The sequence below is a fragment of the Salmo salar genome, chromosome ssa22 (genome assembly GCF_905237065.1).
Source record: "Salmo salar chromosome ssa22, Ssal_v3.1, whole genome shotgun sequence".
In the NCBI taxonomy this organism is placed as follows: Eukaryota; Metazoa; Chordata; class Actinopteri; order Salmoniformes; family Salmonidae; genus Salmo; species Salmo salar.
Genome location: NC_059463.1, coordinates 21,640,512 through 21,665,644, shown reverse-complemented (window position 1 = coordinate 21,665,644; position 25,133 = coordinate 21,640,512). Strand labels below are relative to the sequence as shown.

The following is a 25,133-nucleotide window of genomic DNA, read 5'->3' as shown; positions in this document are numbered from 1 at the left end:
TTTCCCCCTTCTGATAACCAGGAGGCGAATCGCATCTCTGCATGTCTGGCAGACATATCAGTGTGGATGACGGATCACCACCTCAAGCTGAACCTCGGCACGACGGAGCTGCTTTTCCTCCTGGGGAAGGACTGCCCGTTCCATGATCTCGCCATCACGGTTGACAACTCCATTGTGTCCTCCTCCCAGAGTGCTAAGAACCTTGGCGTGACCCTGGACAACACCCTGTCGTTCTCCACTAACATCAAGGTGGTGACCCGATCCTGTAGGTTCATGCTCTACAACATTCGCAGAGTACGACCCTGCCTCACACAGGAAGCGGCGCAGGTCCTAATCCAGGCACTTGTCATCTCCCGTCTGGATTACTGCAACTCGCGGTTGGCTGGGTTCCCTGCCTGTGCCATTAAACCCCTACAACTCATCCAGAACGCCGCAGCCCGTCTGGTGTTCAACCTTCCCAAGTTCTCTCATGTCACCCCGCTCCTCCGCTCTCTCCACTGGCTTCCAGTTGAAGCTCGCATCCGCTAAAAGACCATGGTGCTTGCCTACGGAGCCGTGAGGGGAACGGCACCTCCGTACCTTCAGGCTCTGATCAGTCCCTACACCCAAACGAGGGCACTGCGCTCATCCACCTCTGGCCTGCTGGCCCCCCTACCTCTGAGGAAGCACAGTTCCCGCTCAGCCCAGTCAAAACTGTTCGCTGCTCTGGCACCCCTATGGTGGAACAAGCTCCCTCACGACGCCAGGACAGCGGAGTCAATCACCACCTTCCGGAGACACCTGAAACCCCACCTCTTTAAGGAATACCTAGGATAGGATAAAGTAATCCTTCTAACCCCCCCCCCCCTAAAACATTTAGATGCACTATTGTAAAGTGGTTGTTCCACTGGATATCATAAGGTGAATGCACCAATTCGCTCTGGATAAGAGCGTCTGCTAAATGACTTAAATGTAAATGTAAATGAGTGACCCAGCCAGAGCCTGGATTTGATCCTGATCAAACATCTCTGGAGAGACCTGAAAATAGCCGTGCAGCAACGCTCCCCATCCAACCTGACAGAGCTTGAGAGCATCTGCATAGGAGAATGGGAGAAACTCCCCAAATACAGGTGTGCCAAGCTTGTAACGTCATACCCAACTAGACCTGAGGCTGTAATCGCTGCCAAAATTGCTTCAACAAAGTACTGAGTAAAGTGTATGAGTACTTACAGTACGTATATGTGATATTTCCATTTAAAAATGTTCATAAATTTGCAAACATTTCTACAAATCCTTTTTTGCTTTATCATTATGAAGTATCGTATGTAGATTGAACATTTAATCAATTTGAGAAGAAGGCTGTAGAAGAACAAAATGTGGAACAAAAATAAAGGGGCCTGATTACCTTCCGAATGCACTGAATTATACAAAATGGAGTGTCTCCGATAAACATACAGAATAATATAAAATGCTCTGAGACAAGGTTGCAACAAACGATGGGGAATAATGGCCTGCCTGCTCGTCCTTCTGCAGCTTGCCTGCCAATGCATGTTTGTCCCAACCCACGTTTTAACATCTTAATGGGAGCTTGCCTGCTCGCCCATTTGATAGATGCCAAATACATTTGATTGACAACCAAGGGGGCGTTCATAAATTGACTCCAGTGTGTCACAGGGCGCTCTGGGTCGTTAATAAATTCAGACCTTTGTCAGATGGTCTGTTTGTAATTTCAGAGCGCACACTACACTATTGACACGGGACGTGCTGGCTGAGGAGCAGGGTTGATCCGAGTGTCTTTCACAAAGGTAGTCAAGCACCCAAGCTAACTGGCTAAAGTTGTCTCGCTTGCTAACTACTTCTAGACACAAATGAGAGAACACCTCAAATCAAATCAAATCAAATTTTATTGGTCACTTACACATGCAAATGTTTTTGCGAGTGTAGTGAAATGCTTGTGCTTCTCGTTCCGACAGTGCAGCAATATCTAACAAGTAATATCTAACAATTCCACAACAAATACCTAATACACACAAATCTAAGTAAAGGAATGGAATAAGAATATATAAATATTTAGATGAGCAATGTCAGAGCGGCATATGCTAAGATGCAAAAGATAGTATAGAATACAGTATATACATATGAGATGAGTAATTGTTTCAATATTAAATTCGATCTCCAATTGTCCCATAGTAATGAATGTGTAGGGGTCGGGAGTCGTGACGAGAGAGAGGCAGGCAGCTTTTCTCAGCCAGTCAAAATCATGAATCAGCGGGCATATTTAAAAAAAATTACCAGTCAAACGTTTGGACATACTTACTCATTCAAGGGATTTTCTTTATTTTTAATATTTTCTACATTGTAAAATAATAGTGAAGACATCAAAACTATGAAATAACACCTATGGATTCATATAGTAACCAGAAAAGTGTTAAACAAATCAAAATCTATTTTATATTTGAGATTCTTCAATGTAGTCACCCGTTGATTAAGACAGCCCCCCGCACCTCTCTGATTCAGAGGGGTAGGGTTAAATGCGGAAGACACATTTCAGTTGAATACATTCAGTTGGACAACTGACTAGGTATCCACCTTTGCCCTTTCCCTTTGCCTTGATGACAGCTTTGCACACTCTTGGTATTCTCTCAACCAGATTCATGAGGTAGTCACCCAGAGGAAGGCCCTAAAAATTGTCAAAGACTCCAGCCACCCAAGTCATAGACTGTTCTCTCTGCTACCGCATGGCAAGTGGTACCGAAGCGCGAAGTCTGGGACCAAAAGGCTCCTTATCAGCTTCTACCCCCAAGGCATAAGAGAGCTGAACAGTTAATAAAATGGCTACAAGGACTATTTACATTGACCCCCTTATTTTATTATTATTTATTGTTATTTTTTGCACTGACTCTCTTGCACAGGCTTGATGTACACTCACTGGACTCTGACCACTCACTCACTCACACATACTACACTGACACTCCAACACACATACATGGACACACAAAAAAAACACACACACACACACACACATATATATATACACATATATATATATGGACAACACACATACATTGACACACAAAAAAAACATGTATGTGTGTTGGAGTGTCAGTGTAGTATGTGTGAGTGAGTGAGTGGTCAGAGTCCAGTGAGTGTACATCAAGCCTGTGCAAGAGAGTCAGTGCAAAAAATAACAATAAATAATAATAAAATAAGGGGATCAATGTAAATAGTCCTATATATATATAGCCTCGTTATTGTTATTTAATTGTATTACTATTTTTCCTTTAGTTTATTTAGCACATTTTTCTTACTTACTTAATTTTTTTGCCATTGTTGGTTAAGGGCTCATGAGTAACTATTTCACAATAAGGTTGTTGTATTTGGCGCATGTGACAACTAAACATTTATTTGATAATAACCATCATATCAAAGTAAATTTGGAGTCAAGCGATGATATGTTGTGTGGTCTGCAATTTTTTGGGGTGAAACACATCTCTGATGGAAAAAGCGCATATTGTTTTAGAATATTCGCATTAAAATCTGTTGCCAATTGGATGGAAACCTAGCTACTGGCAGCGAAACATGTTATATGGTTTTCATACAGGGCACATTGGAGCAGATCACTTTTGTCAAGATGTTGACCAATGTTGATCACTGCCTTTCAAAGTGTGTTGCATTATGGGTAAAAGTATTGTCTAACTTTCGACTATATGTCGACTGCATGAACTTTACAAAAATCATGCTGTTTTTGATGAAATCACCTTAAAGTCGCTTTAGTTGCTTTTCACCACCTGCACCATGCAGCCATCCCCTGAATTGTGGGAGGCATTGTTTGTCAACCAATCATTAGGGTGTTTTTGTTTGACCCACCCGAACTTGGCCAAAGACGTGACTGAAACATGAACCAACTTTGCTGCGATTCTAAAGCTACAAATGAAAGTGATATTTGAGAGAGATCTAACCAATTAATTGTTCACATGTTATGTTTTCAGTTTGTGAGTGTGTGATATGCGAGTATAGAAAAGTTTATTTAGACATTTATGAAGAAAAACTTATATAAACAATAGCAGCTATGTTGATTACAGAAGAAACACCCCCGACTTCACTCACGGACTTTCGTCTACAGTCGGCTTTGTTAGGCTTACCGCTCGAACACACCCACAGTTAGGGCTAGGGCTCGATTCAATCAGATCCGCTTTAGCCAACATCCGAATAGCAGTTGTTTTGGTGGTGGCAGAGGTGGAACTGCATTAGAGCTGTCAAATCCACAAGTGGCTCCTGGCATTACACCTAAAGCAGATATTGCCATTTGCTGCACGGAGTCACATTAACAGAAATCCCATGCAGCCTTGTTCACAAGTTCGAACACTGGAATGAGAGATGTAATGTACACCTCGATTAAGAGGATAGAAATCCTCATTATTTAGTTTGAATGATTTTTACATTTGAGCATAATTATTTCTATATAGCTTACACATTATGGTTCTGAACTTCTAATGCGAGTGGAGCTTCGTGACAATAATCACAAGAGCAGCTGCTCACCGATTTCTCACCTCCAATGCAGTTCCACCACCGACACCGCTTGATCTGATTGAATCTAGGCCCTAGACTTTTGCTCAGCAGTCTAACACAAAGTCGGTCACCGCCTTTCAAAGTGTGTTACATTGGGGGAAAAAATTGTCCATCTTGTGTCTACATGACAACTACATAAACTTTACAAAAACCAAGTGATCAAAGGTCATGAAGTTTTGACTGTAGTTGACTGCAAGTTTCTGCTGTTGCTCTTCATTAACTTCCTCCTGCAGCCAGCGCCTGCATTGTGGAAGGCTCTATATAGGGTGTTTTTGTTTGACCCACGCGAGCTTGACCAAAGCCTTGACTGAAACGGGAACCAGCTTTGCCACGATTCATGTGTAGACTTCAATGTACAAATGAATGTGATATGTGAATCTCGCTCACCAATTGAATTCATAGTACAATGTACACACATATATTAACAGTTTGTGAGTGTGTAATATGGGGGTTTCCACATTAAAAAGAAAACACTTTTATAAACAACGGCAAACTGCCATGTTGCATTTTTCCTGTTGCAGATGCACCTCCCCCGATATTACTCTTCGACTCTCGTCTGCAGTCGGGTTGCTTCAGCCTTACCACTCAAACAAGCCCAATGTTTGTGGTGCATAGGAGACCGTGGTTTGAACCCAGTCAGTCACATTGATCCATTGGTTTTTCTGGAGCCATAACAAAATAAAGTTTACTTTTGCTTTATGACATTGAGCATGAAAAGATCCTGCAGGACAATAAGATTACTTAGAAAACAAATGTACAACGTCCTTTTATGTGCTCCGGTCCATATTACTATCTAGGTCATGGGATTTTTATTTTATTTTTATTTAACCTTTATTTAACTAGGCAGGTCAGTTAAGAACAAATTCTTATTTACAAGGATGAATACCCTAACTCACTAAAACAGAGGGCTAACAATAGCTCCAGCAGTTTACATGTTAGAAAATCAAAGTACCTTTTGTCTGTCCTGTTGGTTTTTCTGGTGTTCCTTTTTTCTCAGACCTCCATTCTTACAACCCCTCTCCCATTCCTTTCCCAAGCCCAGCTCTCGACTTGATCAATTTTCCGACTCGCTGGAGCGTTTCTTCTCCCACGGTATAGCTGACAGACCTCCATACTTCCCTGCCTGGCTTCTCCTAACAACATCTCACCAGGGACAGGTAGGAACTGTGTCAGAACACAGTGTCTGGTGTCCATACCGTAGTTCTCCCTGATAGCCTTGTATGGACCAGCCCAGCCACCCCTTGTCAACATGCTTTCACTGACTTGCTAGAGCTGGGGAAGACAATGGACAGGTGCAGATAGAATTAGATTCACATGCAGTTTCTCTCTCCTGGTAGGAAAAGGAATTTCCACTGTGAACGAGTGATCTCTTACACGCATGGAATGAATATTACATACATGTACTGTTTTGGATAGTAATTCTATCTAATCAGTAATCCGTGAGGTTCCTTTCTGGGTCATGGTTCTAAGCATGGTTTCATCTTTTGCCTGAGGTTTCATATTTTACCTGAGGAGGAAAGCAGGGTCTTGATATACACAGATAGTTCAGATTTACAAATTTGTCAAAAAGGCCCTTTGGCTTCCCAGGTGTACAGATGGTTCATTCTATATTGCAGATATCTGTTGATGTATCCTCTTCACAGGCTTACATAGCTGTTTCCATTGGTCTCTTCATGTGAAATAATATTGCCTCACACTTAATTGCGCATATTTTCATTTCCCCAATCTACGTTAGTAATGTCTTGGACACCGCGTATACAAAAGATATCTAACAACAATTGATTAAAATATGCATTTATTGAGATATTTACACAGACATTTCGAAAGTAGGCCTGCCTATATATTTCTAAATCAGTAAGTTGGATATTTAAATACAGGTAATACAGGTCAGGGATAATTCCCTATAATATTTGACTTGGGACTAGGCACATTACAAAGAAATATTGTAAAATTAGTTGTAAATGGTAAAAGCATTTTGTTTGCAAATCTTCAAAAAGTACATTTTCAAAATATTATACAAATATTTTCCATTGCTCCACATAATATAATTTAGTATATCAACTTCAATTACTTCTCATAGTTCAAGTTTTACCACTCTTAACTGTCAAAGTGGGAAATATTTCCTTTGGACAATTCATGGCTTATAAAGAACTGTACCTATGCAGTTTAAGATCTATGATTCTACGAAGATAACTTGCAAAATCAATGAAGTACTGAGCACCATTCTTACGAAGCACCAATATGAAGGTAGGCAATTATCTGATTCTTTAACTAACATAACAAGTGTTAGCCGTTTTTTGTTAAAAATCAAGAAATACTGTGAAACAAATCTTAGGAAGACTCACAAATCATAAATCAAATGGTTTGACAAAGCAGAGAGAATAACAATATTAGAATAAATCCATCTTTCACTTGACCTTGGAATTCTATATTTCCAGTATTTAAAGTTTTTATAATTCCACCCATCCCAAAAGATAATGATTAATAAAGTGGAATATTTGGCCTTGCATTTTGTCATTCATTATAGATAAGACCCATGCATCTCCTGTCTGTCTGCTGCAGCTCTCCTGGCGTTTGCCTGATGATGCTACAGTACATCCCAGGACTACATCCCTGAGCCTTCCTCCACTGTAGCCTCACTACCAGGACTCTGAAAACAAGAACCAGAAAACAAAATATTATGGACTGTGTGCACCTTGTTTTCCATAAAAACGTGGAAAACTTGGAACTTACCGAGTTCACCCCTGCCCCAGTGCCGCCATTCAACAGCATCTTCGAACTGTCCTTCTGCGAATTCAGAAAGTCATGTAATCCTCACAAATTGTGTTACACATAGATGGCTTTATGGTTTTACAAAATATAAAGTACTGCATATTATTTCTGTCTGTTGGTGAGTTAGTCAGAGTTGTTCAAGTTCAGGACTAGTAACAGTTCTCATACTAGAAATGTGATATTGTGATATTTCAAGTTGGTGCAAATGAAACAGATGTCAGAGTCAATGTCCTGACCTGTCTTTGTTCTCTTGTATGTTTGAGTGCAGTAGTGGTAGATGCACCACTGCCCTGGAGGATCAATTTACAGAGTCGTGTTTCTCAGTCTGTGGCCCGTATATAGTGATAAAAATTTTTTTTTTCAGGAGAGACCCAGTTAGCTGAAACAGATTTAATCAGTTCTAGCTTTGATTTAGCCATCCTAAAAGGAGGAACACTGTAACATGAATTTGAGTAAGACTATAATATTGAGACACCCATATTTACTGTCTATCCTCCAGTGTGTCTGCCAGCCTGAACTCACATAGTGTGAGTTGGCCTCCAGTAGCTCCTCAGCCTCACTGTCCTCCATACTGCAGCCTGCAGGGAAACACTCTGCAGCACGCTTCTCTCTTACTGGTCTTAGGAAGTCAGCCGCTGTGGATTTCCTCAGCAGAGCTACAAAAACAACAAAAAACCCACAGAGGAATATTTTCACCAACACACAGTACTTAATGTACATAGGAATAATGTCCTAAGTAACTAAAATATCAATGTCAAATGTAGTACCGGATGACAATAGTGATAATAGTGATAGAACCAAGTCAAATAATATCAAATCAAATATGAGTACATTTTTACTCCACAGCTTTTTTTTGCTTTTTTTTGTCCTTGCAACACCATCACTTTGATATGGATCACCAGCTCTGAGTCTTACAGAGAGATAGATGTTAAAATAACGTACTTGTATAGCCATTATAAAGTGCTTTGAAACCCTCATGTGGCAATTCAATTACAAATTCCATTATTTGTTTCTATTCAGTACTACCTGAGTGTTCTTGAAACACCTACAACTGAGCTGTTTCCAGTTTTAAAGAAACTTATAATACAGATAATATATGGACTCTTACCTGCTTCACAGATGTAGGTCATGTGCACCATAGCCAGCAGTGGCACAGCAATATCCATACACAGCCTCATTGCCTCTCAACAAGCAAAGTGCAATGCCCCTAAAAGCCCTAGCTCTTTGTATGTTACCTGAGAAAACACCACGCCCCCCAAGCACCTCAACAACATCGTTCATCGTGTGTGTGTGTGTGAGCATGTGTGAGCATGTGTATGTGTGTGTCTGTGTAGACTCTAGACAGGTGGAACAAGGCCAAAGAGGGTGCTCTATTTCTAAGCATTTACCTGTGGATGTGCCACAAGCAGCTTAATTTCAGGTCGAATTAGCTTGTTCAATAAGGAAAAATATATAAACAATCACACATTACTGCACTAATCAAACTGAAGAGCAGACACAAATGTAACATGGTGTGTATCCATGTAAATCCCCATCGCCACAACAGTTATGACACAGACTAGTTGTAAGTAACATATTTCTGTCTTTGCATTTATAAAGTAGAACTTGCTTATCTGGCTGAACTTATCGGTAGTTATCGGTTTCTATAGTATAATCTAAAATAGGATACTTCCACTGCTGTATTTAGCCACTTTGTAAAGAATAGCAAATTCTATTACTCGGATATTAATCAGGAGTCAGGACTGAATGTGGGCACTTTCATTATAGGTCTTCCGTTCGCTGTACCCTTCAGTTCAGGTTCACCAAGGCAACGTTGAAACAATTTGGCTCTTGTGTAGCGGAGCACTACAAATCGGATCCTGAAGATTCTTGAGGATTAAGCACACAGGAGGGTGATAGTAGTTTGAGGACAAAGAGTCTTCTTGTGATGCAGAGTGTCGCATTACTCTACCCCCATAATTATGGGGCCAAAGAATTTAGTGAGGGCACAGGGGACTATGTCTAATGGTGTCTCGCAATGCTTAGCAAACTGCCTAGAGTCGATGTCCTCACCCCACGGAAATATAATTAGCATAATTTAAAAATCACCATAAAAATCATTTTCAAACGAGATATTCTGTCTGTATTACTCATAGCCATCAAGTATTCTTAGGTTAGGGACTGATTCTGAATCATTCTCTCGTGCATTTCACTATTCTCTCAGGGCAAAAATCCTACTCTCATGAAGCCATTCCATTGGATACCTTGGAGAATTTGCATGGTTGGTCAAAGTTGGGGTATTACATTGAGGGCTCAAACCCAAACAAAAATGTCACAGACGGACACATCTTTAGAATTTCAGTGACAATGTACTTTGTACTGCCACAATCTTCCTATCTTAATGAAGGCATAGCAGAGTTGCCACTCACTCTCTCCCAGGCTTTGGTTTGTTTACCTGTTCAGGTGTCACCGGTCCAGAATTCCAGCCTTGACGATGTTGCTCAGCATCTTACTTTCTGGTTTGTAACATTCCATGGGAAGTGGCACTGTAGTGAGTGCCCTGTGTTCTGGTTGTTTGGCACAAGAGACAGCTTCCTGGCTCTGCCTAAAGGGACCCAATAGGGACACTAAACTCAATACGCTGTTGCAAACTTACTGATGGAACTTTGTTTTCTAGAACTTTCAGCCGTGATGGTAGAAGGCTGGATCAGTGGTGTGTTTGTCTCTCTAATGTAGCTCACAAAATATTAATCTCTTTTTCAACAGCATTCAATAAACTACCAATGAATCTAGACATTCTCCGTCCAAATGAATGGTCACAGTGCTACTATCAATGCAGTGTTAGTCCTTTATTTATTTTCTTAGAAAGAAAAGCAATCTTACTTACGCTCTTTGTACCTCCCTTCTCAGATATGTAGTAATTTGATGTTTTATTGTTATTCATAACAATCATTGTGCTATTGAAATAATCATACATTAATAGTCATACTTTTATGCAATGAAGAGACTGAAAAATAAATGAGTAGTAATGTCTTCATGTTTATAACATGTACAGTTTTATACCATTAAACATTGTAAGTGGCTTCAGGAGTCAGTAAAGGCAGAGAACAATATGTGGTGCAAAAAACAAACATACAAATATACGCAATCAGGATAAAAACAAATTCAAACTTAATCATTGGATTTTAAAAAGACAGTATTTAAAAAATGACTAATTCATAATTCATCACTGAAATACATATTCAGATACATAATTTTATTTTCTAAAGTGCCTTATTTAAATAAAATTATTCAATTGATTGCATTTAATTGTGTATCGCTACATAATACTATTTAAAAAGAGCTGTGATAGAATTACAAATGTGAGAATATCTACCTTGTCTCACACCTTTAGCACAAAACATAAATATCACTTTTCAAAATATGTAAATGTTACGAAAAAAAAAGGTGAGATGGGGTTGGAGGTAATATAAATATCTGTGCCTCTTGTGTCTCTTCAACATCACACCAACACTCACATTCACCTATATACTGTACTCTATATGATGCCCAGGTGACATTAAATGATTGATAGTATACCGTTTCATAATGATAGCTTTTCTTGTTTTGAACTTTTTTATTAGGATGACATGCAACTAGGAAGGCACTGTTAGGGATAGGAACTTTCTCTGTGAGAGATTTCACATTGAGATACGTGACCTTAAATTGCATGAGAAGATTATGAATGTGCCATTAAGTTAATTGGATTGTTTCCTGTTAACAATCTATATTGATTGTATGTGCAGGTACAGTGTGCTTCTTATACTGTATCCTAGAGAATGACTCTTGGATATACACAGCTTAAAATGAAAAGTAACCACTGCTGTGACACACTGTAGAAGAACACCCATCTTGGCTTTATTTCTAGAGTCATTGCAATACGGAACACTATGTCCACTAGTGAATAGCTGCTCCCCTCTTTGACCCTCACACTCATGCCAGTTACTCTGGATTGAGATGTCACAGCTATAGTTTGGCCTATGTTACTGACTGTAACAGTAGCCCAATGCAGAGTCAACCTTCCTTCGCTGTCTCTCTCTCTCTTTGTCTCTGCTCTGAGTAGGATAGTGAAGGCATTGTGTCATGGCTTGTCGGCCAGTCCTTGTAACAGGTAGAAGTTCCTTGCTGTTGTCTGAGTTGTGCAGTCAGAACAACACATCACAGCAGTTCTTTGTCCATTCACACGTATAATACACACATGTGTGCAAACTCCAGCAGATTCCAACTAAATTGTATACCTGGACCGGTTAGTCTCTACACCTCTTTCTCTCCATTACTGTGAAAGGACGTACGTCTCAAGTTCTCCTTGACCTTGACAAACTCTGGGGCTTTCACGGTCTCCTCTTGTTTTTCCTGCTCCTTCTCCAACTGAATCAGAAACAAAAGGGAGTTTATTCAATCAATTTGTGACTGATGCCTTTGTAAAATTTCCTATAGCAATATAATTGTATTGACCGATTGATGATTCCTACCTCTTCTAGCTTATCCTTCCTCTTGAGGAGCTCTTGTTCCAGAGGAGAGATCTTCTTTCTGGCCTCATCTTCCTTCCTCTGCTTTATCATTTTTTCCCTCTTCCTGGCCTCTAACACGCGCTGCAGCTCCGGCTTAGACTCCACACCAACAACACCAGTCCTATGAGCCGGCAGAGAAGGTATTTACTAATGTCATATGCATTTGAATTTAACTTCAATGTTTTCATCTTGTCTCCAGCAGAGGTCACTCTTATCATGCTAAATGCTAAATTCTGATTTTGCTCTGTCATCTGATATCCTGTCCTCACCCATTGATTTTCTTCATGATTCTATTATAATAATATGATAAAAATAACCAAATGTGAAAGGATTATGTTGCAGTTTAGTATACAACAATTGCATAGAAGTAGCCTAAAGCAAATTTTCCTGCTGATAAAGGCTCCTGTAGTCCTAACATGAGCGGGCTAGGGACTGGTGATCCATGAGCTGTGTTTCTGTGTGTGTCGCTGAATCTCTATGGTGATGCCAATCCATTCAGATTGGCAGCCTCTTTTCAAATTAGATAGAAAAAGCCAACAGGAAGCACACTGCTGAGGCTCGGTGGTGGGACTTTTGTTCCATCAGGAAGGCAAAAAAACATCCTTCTCAATTATTAAGATACTTTGAATTTATTCAATCACTGCACATGGCCTCTAAAACTGATAAAGAATAAATGCAATATCTACCCTCGATATCTCACATCAGCTAACTTCAGAGTGACAAGCTATTACACTCAGGATAAGATAGGTGTTGAACTCTCCACTGGGCAAAAACTAGTTGAATCAATGTTGTTTCCACGTCATTTCACCGCAAAAAATGATACGTGATTACGTTGAATCAACGTGAAAAACTTATTGGATTTGCAAAAATCCACCTAAATCCAACTTTTAGGTGGATTTAACTTTGAACCTAAATCCGATGACATGGTGACATTTTTGGTTAATTTCACTTTGAACTCATGTTAGTTGACAACTGAACCAAATGTAAATGAAAACAGTAGGTCTCTTGGCAATCCTCCTCTCAGCTCTCCTCTGTGAGACGGCTAATTAAATCAATGTAGTGCCTTCTTCTTCCTTAGGGAGGTGCAGTCACAGGTTTGTATTACGTGGCAGATAGAGGGAGGGCTGCTATGGGAGGTGTGATTAGTGTTTTCATTCATTTTGTCTGTGCTCATCGAATAAGTCGGAGAGGTGTACACAAACAAACATGGAGGTGATTAAAATAGAGTGATTCTGTGTTCATCAGCATTCACTCGCTTCTCTGCACACAAAACAAATAAAAATCAAATGACATTTTATTGGTCACATACACATATTTAGCAGATGTTATTGTGGGCGTAGCGAAATGCTAGCTCCAACAGTGCAGTAGTATCTAAACGCACACACGCACACACTACTAGACTGCTGTGTATAGCAGCAGCCTGTTTATGAAAGAAATACACTACCAGTATTGACTACAATCTATTTTCCCCAAGAAATCTATGGAAGGTGTAGTTCGCTGGCCAACCACAGGACAAGAATAGCACATTAAAAGGGCTGATATCTGAGGCCACTATATTACTTTCTGGTTTCTGTCGTCTATACTCATGACCCTGGGACCACTGACTGCTCTATACCTACTCAATGCTTAGAAATCCATAGATGGGCTCCTGTTTCCTTCCTAGCTACACAGCATTGTGAACTGGAGTGACATTTGAACCCAAACAGGTTTTCTCTCTCTGTGTGTTGTTGACAATGCTTTTTAGTCCCTCTTTTCTCTTCCATCCGCCCCCTCAAATCTCCCAGCCATCAATGCCACTCAATGATACAAAAAGCCTTATCTACAGCGAGAGAGCAAACGAGAGGAGGAGAGAAAAAGCAATCAGAGAAAGGAGAGTGGAGACCAATCAGTTAGAGAGAGAGACTGTTCAGTTTGATGACCTAATTCCTGCACCCCCACCTCAGTGGTGTGGCTTATCTCCCAGCGTTGTTAGGGCTCTCTCTGTTATGGTGCCCAACACAGATTGCCTCTTCTGGGCTTTGACTCTCACAGCCATACCCCTCTTAGCACCAGTAGCAGTGCCAACCCAAGCCCTGCAGATAAATGCTTAATTGAAAGCATGGTGCCATGCCAGCTTACCTCTGAGTATCTGCCTGTCTGCCTGCAGAAAAGCAGACGCTAATGCATGTGTGTGCATCTCAAGGGAAATATAATAATCTGCTGATCACGGCCAAATGGGCCCCTCGATGTGGTGTCTGTTTGTTCTAGATGAACATTGACAGAAGCACCAAAGCAGGCTCAGTGAAAGATAACCTTACATAGCCCCAAGGACATATATGGAATACTGTATGTTAGACCTGAAATTCCTGCTACATTTATCAATTCATTTCTATGTTTTTATATTCTTCCCATTTCTCACTCTAAGAACACTCCAGGTTTAGTGTACTGGTTTTTCCTCTCTCTGTCATATCAATACTGGAAGGTGGACATATTTAATAAGGGTCATATTACTAGAATAGAGGCTGCAGGTGAGACATGCATGTCCTTTCTTGAACATATTTATTTTAGAGTGAATTATGTATTACTAGACTAGTGGGCTATAAACGATTAGTCTGGCTCTCCTGTATGATGATGTTGTTATTATAACCTATTTAGCACCTGATTGATTAACTGACTAACTACAGTGTAATCAAGTTCAGATACACCATGAAAATTTATTAACATACTGTAGATTGATTACAGAAAGGGAAGAGCAGATAGGGGAGGTATTTCACCATTATGTACTGCATTCTATCTTCCTGGGAATGGGGTTTCCGGGCCATTCTATGGCATTATATAATTGTATTCTTCTTGCATGTTGGAAAAGGTTTGGATTCATGTTTATGATCACTGAATACCATGACTATAAATACAAATCCAACTGCATAATGAAACAAACAAGAGGAACACTAGAAAACAGCAGGGCTGGAGGGGCATAAAAGGCCCTCTGTTGCCCACTCTCTTAAAGGTTTGAGTTCCCACTGTCCCCTCAAGGATGGTTGGAGTGCTTGAGCCATGGGGATTTGCCCAGTTCCCAACAACTCAGCGATCGGGACAGTATCTTGGTGGGTTGTCACCTAGCAACAACTGGCTTCTAATTGGCCTGCTAATTAAAGAGATCTGAATGTTGAGAGAAAGAGAGAGAGACAGACGACAGATTTCAATGGAGAGAAAACACTGCTCTGTTTATATGCCTTAAGGCAAGTTCGTGCATATTATGACAACATTTTGTGACGTTTTTGTTCATTTTGGTCTTCGGCAAGGGTTTTTTCGGCTGTTTGTGCACACAGAAATTGTTCTTGCCCCTTCGTTGGTCATTGGTCAACATTAGGGGTTCCTCAATGAAGTGTTTGTTGTCATACAATGATAGACAACTCATTTTTATGCAAATTTCACTACAGAATTACTGCAACAAACATCTTAGATGTAAAATTGTGCGACTATGATCTCCTCTGCAATAACGTCCAAATTAATGACAGATTTCTTTAGTTATTTTATATTAATTCTGACTATTTTGAGGAAGTGTATACTGGCTACAGCGTCTCAAGATGAACAAACAGAACTATTGTCGCTTTTTTTGTTTTTCAAGCAAAAATCGTTACATATTTTTCATCCCAAGATCCAAATACAGCTGATTCTCTGTAGTCATTTAGAATTCCTATTTGAGACCCTTTAAATAGTGGGTGGGGGGGATTAACATCCATCTCCCCCAAACTCTTTTAGATAAAAAGGTGCTATCTAGAACCTTAAAGGGTTATTCGACTGTCCCGATAGGAGAACCCTTTGAAGAACCCTTTTTGGTTATACGTAGAACCATTTTGGGTTCCATGTAGAACCCTTTCTACAGAGGGTTCTACATGGAAGCAAAAAGGGTTCTACCTTGAAACAAAAAGGGTTATCTGAATAACCCTTTTGGAACCCTTTTTTTTTTATAAGAGTGTACCCAACCTGGCATGTTGAAAATATCCTGCTTCCTGGGAACTAAATATTTTGGGAACGTTTAAGTGTAGTTACTAGCACATGTTGTGAGTGGATCTCCAAGACCCCTTTCAGAAAGCATTTTGGAGGGGCAGTTTATGGGGTTCTAGTCAGGAGAGAGAGAGAGGGGAAATGGGAATGTTGCCTATGCTGTTACACTTTGTTTCAATCATTATGACCCTTTTTAAACCCAATCCTTTCTGTTTGTTATGTTGTTACAATAAAGTACCTTTGGCTTATATAATTGAGAAGTGGGATTACACCATTGTAGCATTACGATCAGTTGTCATCTGACCTTTCTTGACTAATGATGTCTATGTTTTAGAATGTACTTCTCCTTTTATGTAAATCTGTACATGTTTAGGTACATATAGTTATTATGAGTAATCCTGGATCTCTTTATTTTTGTAATGCCTTGATATGGGTATGTGCCTTTAATGTCATATCATATGGATCTGTAATGGGGCATTACCGTAGGAAAATCCATCCTCTCATACAAAATGATTATTAGTGATGCAAAACATTACAGAGGGCTTGGCTTAGAATGCTGAATGCCTTGTCAGGTTGACCTGTGTGTACACACAGATGTACACACAGAAGAGCTGGAAAACACTGATAGCTAGATTGCTGGATAATAACCTCAATCAGCTGTCCCATCCAAGATTTTGTATGTGACTGTTGGGTGGGAGTTGTACCTTTTCTGGCTCATTAGCAGCTCTCGTTGGAGGTCCTGGTGGCTTTTGGAGGCTTTCACTGGATTAAGGAGCTTTTTGGGCTTGATGAGATCATGATCTTCCTCCATGTAATTGGGCTGGGGGATGTAGCCAGCCACTGGGGGCTGGTCCCTTTGAGGGTAGTCCTGAGGTGGGTGGCTCCCATCCTGCCTGGGCTGCTGCTCCCACTGTAGGTTCGCATAGGCCGATGCTGTAGGAAAGAGAGTAGAAGAGAGGGTGGGACAGGATGAATGAACAGAGAAAGATACCAGTATTAGTGATTGCGAAGGGAAACAGGGTAATCATGTACTAGCAATTGAGGCTTGAGCGAGGGAAACAGGAAGGTGGCCATAGGTTCCACATTCCCATAAGGGGGCAATAGCCGCTGCATCCACAGAACAGGAGATGGGAAAATATTCCTGCTCATTGGCACACATTAGCAACAGCTGAGCAACGGCAGGTGATCCGCAAGGCACTTGGCTCTGTTTGGGATCTTTGGAGCTGTGGGTTGAGATGCTGAAACGCTAGTTTACACCCTCTTCGCTAACTGTTAAACATACACTCACGGCCAAAAGTTTTGACAATGACACAAATATTAATTTTTACAAAGTCTGCTGCCTCAGTTTGTATGATGGCAATTTGCATATACTCCAGAATGTTATGAAGAGTGATCAGATGAATTGCAATTAATTGCAAAGTCCCTATTTGCCTTGCAAATGAACTGAATCCCCCAAAAACATTTACACTGCATTTCAGCCCTGCCACAAAAGGACCAACTGACATCATGTCAGTGATTCTCTCGTTAACACAGGTGTGAGTGTTGACGAGGACAAGGCTGGAGATCACTCTGTCATGCTGATTGAGTTTGAATAACAGACTGGAAGCTTCAAAAGGAGGGTGGTGCTTGGAATCATTGTTCTTCCTCTGTCAACCATGGTTGCCTGTAAGGAAACACGTGCCGTCATCATTGCTTTGCACAAAAAGGGCTTCACAGGCAAGGATTTTGCTGCCAGTAAGATTGAACCTAAATCAACCATTTATCGGATCATCAAGAACTTCAAGGAGAGCGGTTCAATTGTTGAGAAGAAGGCTTCAGGGCACCTAAGAAAGTCCAGCAAGCGCCAGGATCGTCTCCTAAAGTTGATTCAGCTGCGGGATCGGGGCACCACCAGTACAGAGCTTGCTCAGGAATGGCAGCAGGCAGGCGTGAGTGCATCTGCACGCACAGTGAGGCGAAGACTTTTAGAGGATGGCCTGGTGTCAAGAAGGGCAGCAAAGAAGCCACTTCTCTCCAGGAAAAACATCATGGACAGACTGATATTCTGCAAAACGTACAGGGATTGGACTGCTGAGGATTGAGGTAAAGTCATTTTCTCTGATGAATCCCCTTTCCGATTGTTTGGGACACTTTCTTAAAAAAGCTTGTCCGGAGAAGACAAGGTGAGCGCTACCATCAGTCCTGTGTCATGCCAACAGTAAAGCATCCTGAGACCATTCATGTGTGGGGTTGCTTCTCAGCCATGGGAGTGGGCTCACTCACAATTTTGCATAAGAACACAGCCATGAATAAAGAATGGTACCAACACATCCTCCAAGAGCAACTTCTCCCAACCATCAAGGAACAGTTTGTGGATGAACAATGCCTTTTCCAGCATGATGGAGCACCTTGCCATAAGGCAAAAGTGATAACTAAGTGGCTCAGGGAACAAAACATCGCTATTTGGGTCCATGGCCAGGAAACTCCCCAGACCTTAATCCCATTGAGATCTTGTGGTCAATCATCAAGAGGCGGGTGGACAAACAAAAACCCACAAATTCTGACAAACTCCAAGCATTGATTATCCAAGAAAGGGCTGCCATCAGTCAGGATGTGGCCCAGAAGTTAATTGACAGCATGCCAGGGCAGATTGCAGAGGTCTTGAAAAAGAAGGGTCAACACTGCAAATATTGACACTTTGCATCAACTTCATGTAATTGTCAATAAAAGCCTTTGACACTTATGAAATGCTTGTAATTATACTTCAGTATTCCATAGTAACATCTGACAAAAATATCTAAAGACACTGAAGCAGCAATCTTTGTGGACATTAATATTTGTGTCATTCTCTAAGCTTTTGGTCACGGCTGTACACACATGCAAACCCCAGAGGGAATGCCAGGTTCACTGAGCTTTGACTTTTTTTTTATTTTTAATTACTTCATAAAGGTGGGGTGACTATAACGCAATCCTAAGTGACATGGGAAGTGCATGAGATTTTGTCACTCCCCAGTGCTCTTAATGGAAGTTATAGAATCATTCATAGAATGTTGGTTCCATTGTTAGGATGTCAATGGTTCCATCAGAACATACGCAGATACACTCAATTACTGAAAGTATGTGATCACCTGCTTGTCAAACATCTCATTGCAAAATCATGGGCATTAAAATGGAGTTGGTCCCCTCTTTGCTGCTATAACAGCCTCCACTCTTCTGGGAAGGCTTTCCACTAGATGTTTGAACATTGTTGCGGGGACTTGCTTCCGTTCAGCCACAACAGCATTAGTGAGGTCGGGCACTGATGTTGGGTGATTAGGCCTGGCTCGCAGTCAGTGTTCCAATTGATTGCAAAGGTGTTCGATGGGGTTGAAGTCAGGGCTCTGTGCAGGCCAGTCAAGTTCTTCCACACCGATCTCAACAAACCATTTCTATATGGATCTCGCGTTGTACATGGGGGCATTGTGACACTGAAACAGGAAAAGGCCTTCCCCAAACTGATGCCACAAAGCACAGAATCGTCTAGAATGTTGTTGTACGCTGTAGCATTAACATTTCCCTTCACTGGAACTAGCCAAAAACATGAAAAACAGCCCCAGACCATTATTCCTCCTCCACTAAACTTTACAGTTGGCGCTATGCGTTGGGGCAGGTAGCGTTCTCCTGGCATCCGCCAAACCCAGATTCGTCCGTTGGACTGCCAGATGGTGAAGTGTGTTTCATCACTGCTCCAGAGTCCAATGGTGGTGAGCTTTACACAACTCCAGGCAATGCTTGGCATTGCACATGGTGATCTTAGGGTTGTGTGCGCCTGCTCGGCCATGGAAACCCATTTCATGAAGATCCAGGAGAACAGTTCTTGTGCTGACAATGGTTCCAGAGGCAATTTGGAACTCGGTAGTGAGTGTTGCAGTCCTGTTCTGGGAGGTTGTGTGGCCTACCACTTCGCGGCTGAGCCAGTGTTGCTCCTTACAGTTGACCGGGGAAGCTCTAGCAGGGCCAAAATTTGAAGAAGTGACTTGTTGAAAAGGTTGCATCTTATGACGGTGCCACGTTGAAAGTCACTGAGCTCTTCAGTAAGGCCATTCTTATGCTAATGTTTTCCTGTGGAGATTGTATGGCTGTGTGCTCGATTTTATACACCTGTCAGCAATGGGTGTGGCTGAAATAGCTGAATCCACTCATTTGAATGGGTGTCCACGTACTTTTGTATATACAGTACCAGTCAAACTTTTTTACCCCCGTATTCATTCAAGGGTTTTTCTTTATTTTTTCTATTTTCTACATTGTAGAATAATAGTGAAGACATCAATACTATGAAATAACACATAAGAAATCACGGAGTAACCAAATAAGTGTTAAACAAATCAAATATACTTTATATTTGAGATTGTTCAAAGTAGCCACCCCTTGCCTTGATGACAGCTTTGCACAATCTTGGCATTCTCTCAACCAGCTTCACCTGGAATGCATTTCCAACAGTCTTGAAGGAGTTCCCATCAATGCTAAGCCCTTGAACTTATCTGGCCAGGTTTTGTAATGTTTTGTCACTAATTTTGTGGCACAGGGTCTAGTTGCATTACTCTACATGCAGCCAGAAACAGTAGCCGCAGCATCGCCCTTGCAAAAAACCTGCAACAGATTGGCTAGTGCCATAATAAATACATTTGCAGCTCCAAAAATGGTTTGGTATTCAAGAATATTAACTGTTTACTTTGCAAGCTCATCAGCAATGGGGCAACAATTACTAACATATGCCTACTGGTATTATAATTTTTTTGTACTTATGAAGCTTGCATTTGTAATTTGTTTAAAATGAATTATTACTGTGGCGAAGACGCATCATAGGCACGGCTCTTCACTTGCACACTCCAAACTCCCGCCAATGGGGAGTTCTTTTTTTCTCTTGTTGAAATGTGTGTTCTTGCTTTCACACGTTTGCATCGGCCCTATGTGATAAATCTATATTCCATCTAATACTATAATAATTCCTAGCGTTTCATCATTCCATCCCTGTGCCTTGCATTGCAACACGTAGACATTTATGTTTCATGTTTGATAGACCAACAATACATTTTAATTTAGCCAACCATTTCTTACCCACTGAGTGGGCACAACGTTTATTGTGCACATGAACATTCACAAGACTCATGAGGTAGAAGTTATGTTTATTTAACTCAATGTATGGTTTCCTTTGTTCATATTTTCTGGGTAATATCAGAGTTCCATGTGTCTGTGTACTATGTCGCTTGTCATTCATGGTTGTGCGTAATAGGAGCGCGTGCACCTCAGTGGGTATAGAAATAGGCTACGTGGCCTGCGCTCCACGCTTTGCAGTCAGAATGTTGACTAAGAGAAAATGATTGTTCCATGTATGCATGGTGTTGAAGTATCATTAATAATCATTAAGTCTGATTAAGATGAATGTACCAATGGATCTGTAAATTGCCTTTTACATTGTAGAACCATTTTATTGGTTGTAATTGATATAATGGTGCCGGAGGAGATGGCTGCCGTTTTATGGGCTCCTAACCAATTGTGCTATTGTTTGTGTCTTTTCGTGTTATTCCTAACTCATTTTGTACATAATGTTTCTAGCACCGTCTCGTATGACCAAAAAGAGATTCTGGATATCTTAACAGCTATTACTCACCTCATACTGGTACGAAGATTCTTTCTTTAACAAGTCGGATGCAAAGGATTTACTTCAGACACCGGACAAGACCCAAACCCCCATGAAGAAGAGACAGAGATATAGGGGTCGTAGATCGGAAGGCCTTGTAAGAATCCAACGGCGAGTGTGTAACCCGCCTCTACCATCAATCCTATTAGCCAACGTGCAATCATTGGATAATAAACTGGATGAGCTCCGATCAAGACTATCCTACCAACAGGACATTAAAAACTAATTTCTTATGTTTCACCAAGTCGTTGCTGAACGACGACATGGATAACATACAGCTGGCTGGGTTTTCCATGCATCGGCAAGCTAGAACAGCTGCCTCCGGTAAGACGAAGGGTGGCGGTCTGTGTCTATTTGTCAATAAATGCTGGTGCACGATATCTAATATTAATGAAGTCTCGAGGTTTTCCTCACATGAGTATCTCATGATAAGCTGTAGATTACACTATTTACCAAGATTGTTTTCATCTATATTTTTGTGCAACCAGAGGAAAAAAAACTAGACCACCTTAACTCCACACACAGAGACACGTACAAAGCTCTCCCTTGCCCTCCATTTACCAATTTTTTGACCATAACTCTATCCTCCTCATTCCTGCTTACTAGCAAACACTAAAGCAGGAAGTACCAGTGACTCGCTCAATACGTAAGTGGTCAGATGACGCAGACAAGCTACAGGACAGTTTTGCAAGCACAGATTTTTCCGATGACCTTTAGGAATACACCACATCAGTCACAGGCTTCATCAATAAGTGCATTGATGCCGTCCCCCCCACAGTGACCGTACGTACATACCCCAACCAGAAGCCATGGATAACAAGCAACATCCGCACTGAGCTAAAGGGTAGAGCTGCCGCTTTCAAGGTGCGGGACTCTAACCTGGACACTTATAAGGAATCCCTCCAACAAACCATCAAACAGGCAAATCGTCAATACAGGACTAAGATTGAATCCTTCTACACCGGCTCCGATGCTCGCCGGATGTGGCAGGGCTTGCAAACTATTACGGACTACAAAGGGATGCACAGTGAGCTGCCCAGTGACACAAGCCTACCAGACAACCTAAAGGACTTTTATGCATGCTTCGAGTCAAGCAATGCTGAAGCGTGCATGAGAGCACCAGCTGTTCCAGACGACTGTGTGATTATGCTCTCTGTAGCCGATGAGAGTAAGACCTTTAAACAGGTCAACATTCACAAGGCCACAGTGCCAGGTAGATTACCAGGACATGTACTCTGAGCATGTGCTGACCAACTGGCAAGTGTCTTCACTGACATTTACAACCTGTCCCTGAACGAGTCTTTAATACCAACATGTTTCAAGCAGACCACCATAGTCTCTGTGCCCAAGAACACCAAGGTAGCCTGCCTGAATGACTATCGACCCATAGCACTAACGTATGTAGTCATGAAGTGCTTTGAAAGGCTGGTCATGGCTCACATCAACACCATTATCCCCGAAACCCTAGACCCACTCCAATTTGCATACAACCCAAACAGAGCCACAGATGACGCAATCTCTATTGCACTCCACATTGCCCTTTCCCACCTGGACAAAAGGAACACCTACGTGATAATGCTCTTCATTGACTACAGCTCAGCGTTCAACACCATTGTTAACTCAAAGCTCATCACTAAGCTAAGGACCCCAGGACTAAACACCTCCCTCTGCAACTGGATCCTGGACTTCCTGACGGGCCACCCCCAGGTGGTAAGGGTAGGTAACAACACATCTGTCACGCTGATCCTCAACACGGGGGCCCCTCCGGGGTGCGTGATCAGTCACCTCGTGTACTCCCTGTTCACCCATGACTGCATGGCCAAGCACGACTCCGACACCATCATTAAGTTTGCCAACGACACAACAGGCCTGATCACCAAAAATGATGAGACAGCCTATAGGGAGGAAGTCAGAGACATGGCAGTGTGGTGCCAGGATAACAACCTCTCTCTCAACGTGATCAAGACTACAGGAAAAGGAGGGCCGAGCATGCCCCTCTTCTCATCGACGAGGCTGTAGTGGAGCAAGTTGAGAGCTTCAAGTTCCTTGGTGTCCACATCACCAACACACCAAGACAGTCGTGAAGAGGGCACGACAACACCTATTGCCCCTCATGAGACTGAAAAGATTTGGGTCCTCAGATCTTCAAAAAGTTATACACCTGCACCATCGAGACCATCCTGACTGGTTGCATCACCACCTGGTATGGCAACTGCTTGGCCTCTGACCGCAAGACACTACAGAGGGTAGAGCGTACGGCCCAGTACATCCCTGGGGCCAAGCTTCCTGCCATCCAGGACCTCTATACCAGGCGGTGTCAGAAGAAGGCCTTAAAAATTGCCAAAGACTCCAGCCACCCTAGTCATAGACTGTTCTCTCTGCTACCACATGGCAAGTGGTACCGGAGCGCCAAGTCTAGGTTCAAAAGGCTTCTTAACCTCTCTGGGCCAATGGGACGTTAGCGTCCCACCCTAGTCAACAGCCAGTGGAATCGCGTGGCGCGAAATACAAATACCTCAAAAATGCTATAACTTCAATTTCTCAAACATATCCATTACACCATTTGAAAGATAAGACTCTCGTTAATCCGTTGTCCGATTTCAAAAAAGCTTTACAGCGAAAGCAAAACATTAGATTATGTCAGGAGAGTACCCTGCCAAAAATGATCACACAGCCATTTTCAAAGCAAGCATATATGTCACAAAAACCAAAACCACAGCTAAATGCAGCACTAACCTTTGATGATCTTCATCAGATGACACTCCTAGGACATTATGTTATACAATACATACATGTTTTGTTCAATCAAGTTCATATTTATATCAAAAACCAGCTTATACATTAGCATGTGATGTTCAGAACTAGCATACCCACCGAAAACTTCCGGTGAATATACTAAATACTCATGATAAACGTTGACAAAATACATTACTATTATTTTAAGAATTAAAGATACAGAACTCCTTTATGCAATCGCGGAGTCAGATTTTAAAATAGCTTTTCGGTGAAAGCACATTTTGCAATATTCTGAGTACATAGCTCGGCCATCACAGGCTAGCTAATTTGACAACCACCAAGTTTGGGACAACCTAATTACTATTAGAAAAATTGGATTACCTTTGCTGTTCTTCGTCAGAATGCACTCCCAGGACTTCTACTTCAACAACAAATGTTGTTTTGGTTCCAAATAATCCATAGTTATATACAAATACCTCCGTTTTGTTTGTGCGTTCAGGTCACTATCCGAAGGGTAATGCGCGAGCGCATTTCGTGACAAAAAATTTAAAAATTCCATTACCGTACTTAGAAGCATGTCAAACGCTGTTTAAAATCAATTTGTATGCTATTTTTCTCGTAAAATAGCGGTAATATTCCAACCGGACAACGTTGTATTCATTCAAAGACTGAAAGAAAAAAATGGAGAAGTCTCGTGAACACCCATCTCAGTCTCACTGTCCCCAGGCAGGCCACTTACAAACTCTGCTGCTGTACTTTGCCCAGAGACAGGAGACACGTCATTCCACTTTCTGAACGCTTTAGAGAGCCAATGGAAGCCTTAGAAAGTGTCACGTAACAGCACAGATGCTGTAATGTTGATAGAGATACAACAGAAGGACAACAAATTGTCAGACAGGGCA

At 41.5% G+C, this 25,133-nt stretch overlaps 2 protein-coding genes across 4 annotated transcripts in view; both read right to left on the bottom strand.

Moving 5' to 3' along the window:
- Positions 1 to 6,326: 6,326 nt before the first annotated feature.
- On the bottom strand, positions 6,327 to 8,542 carry LOC106582949 (uncharacterized). Of its 2 annotated transcripts, none has more exons than XM_014166592.2 (4): positions 8,429 to 8,542; positions 7,806 to 7,976; positions 7,282 to 7,335; positions 6,327 to 7,198 (listed from the first exon to the last, which is right to left on the bottom strand). In XM_014166592.2, exons 1-4 carry the CDS (start codon positions 8,496 to 8,498, stop codon positions 7,188 to 7,190), a joined length of 306 nt encoding a protein of 101 aa, XP_014022067.1. In that variant the 5' UTR covers positions 8,499 to 8,542; the 3' UTR covers positions 6,327 to 7,187. The 2 variants fall into 2 exon arrangements, with proteins under 2 accessions (XP_014022067.1, XP_014022068.1); XM_014166593.2 differs by having other exon boundaries at positions 7,843 to 7,976.
- A 1,591-nt stretch (positions 8,543 to 10,133) lies between these two features.
- LOC106583019 (protein FAM107B) overlaps positions 10,134 to 25,133 on the bottom strand; it is a 54,112-nt gene continuing 39,112 nt past the window's right edge. For both annotated transcript variants that reach the window (XM_014166756.2, XM_014166757.2), the window contains 3 exons: positions 16,541 to 16,769; positions 11,811 to 11,970; positions 10,134 to 11,706 (listed from right to left, as the gene is read on the bottom strand). In XM_014166756.2, the coding sequence (XP_014022231.1) occupies positions 11,593 to 11,706; positions 11,811 to 11,970; positions 16,541 to 16,769 (503 nt within the window). In that variant the 3' untranslated portion in view covers positions 10,134 to 11,592. The remainder of the gene's footprint in view (positions 11,707 to 11,810; positions 11,971 to 16,540; positions 16,770 to 25,133) is intronic.

Coding starts and splice junctions, on each gene's coding strand:
- LOC106582949 (XM_014166592.2), bottom strand. CDS start 8,498: ATGAGGCTGTGTATGGATATTGCTGTGCCACTGCTGGCTATGGTGCAC. Junction 7,977..8,428: donor GACCTACATCTGTGAAGCAG/GTAAGAGTCCAT, acceptor TTGTTTTTGTAG/CTCTGCTGAGGAAATCCACA. Junction 7,336..7,805: donor GACACACTGGAGGATAGACA/GTAAATATGGGT, acceptor CTGAATTCGCAG/AAGGACAGTTCGAAGATGCT.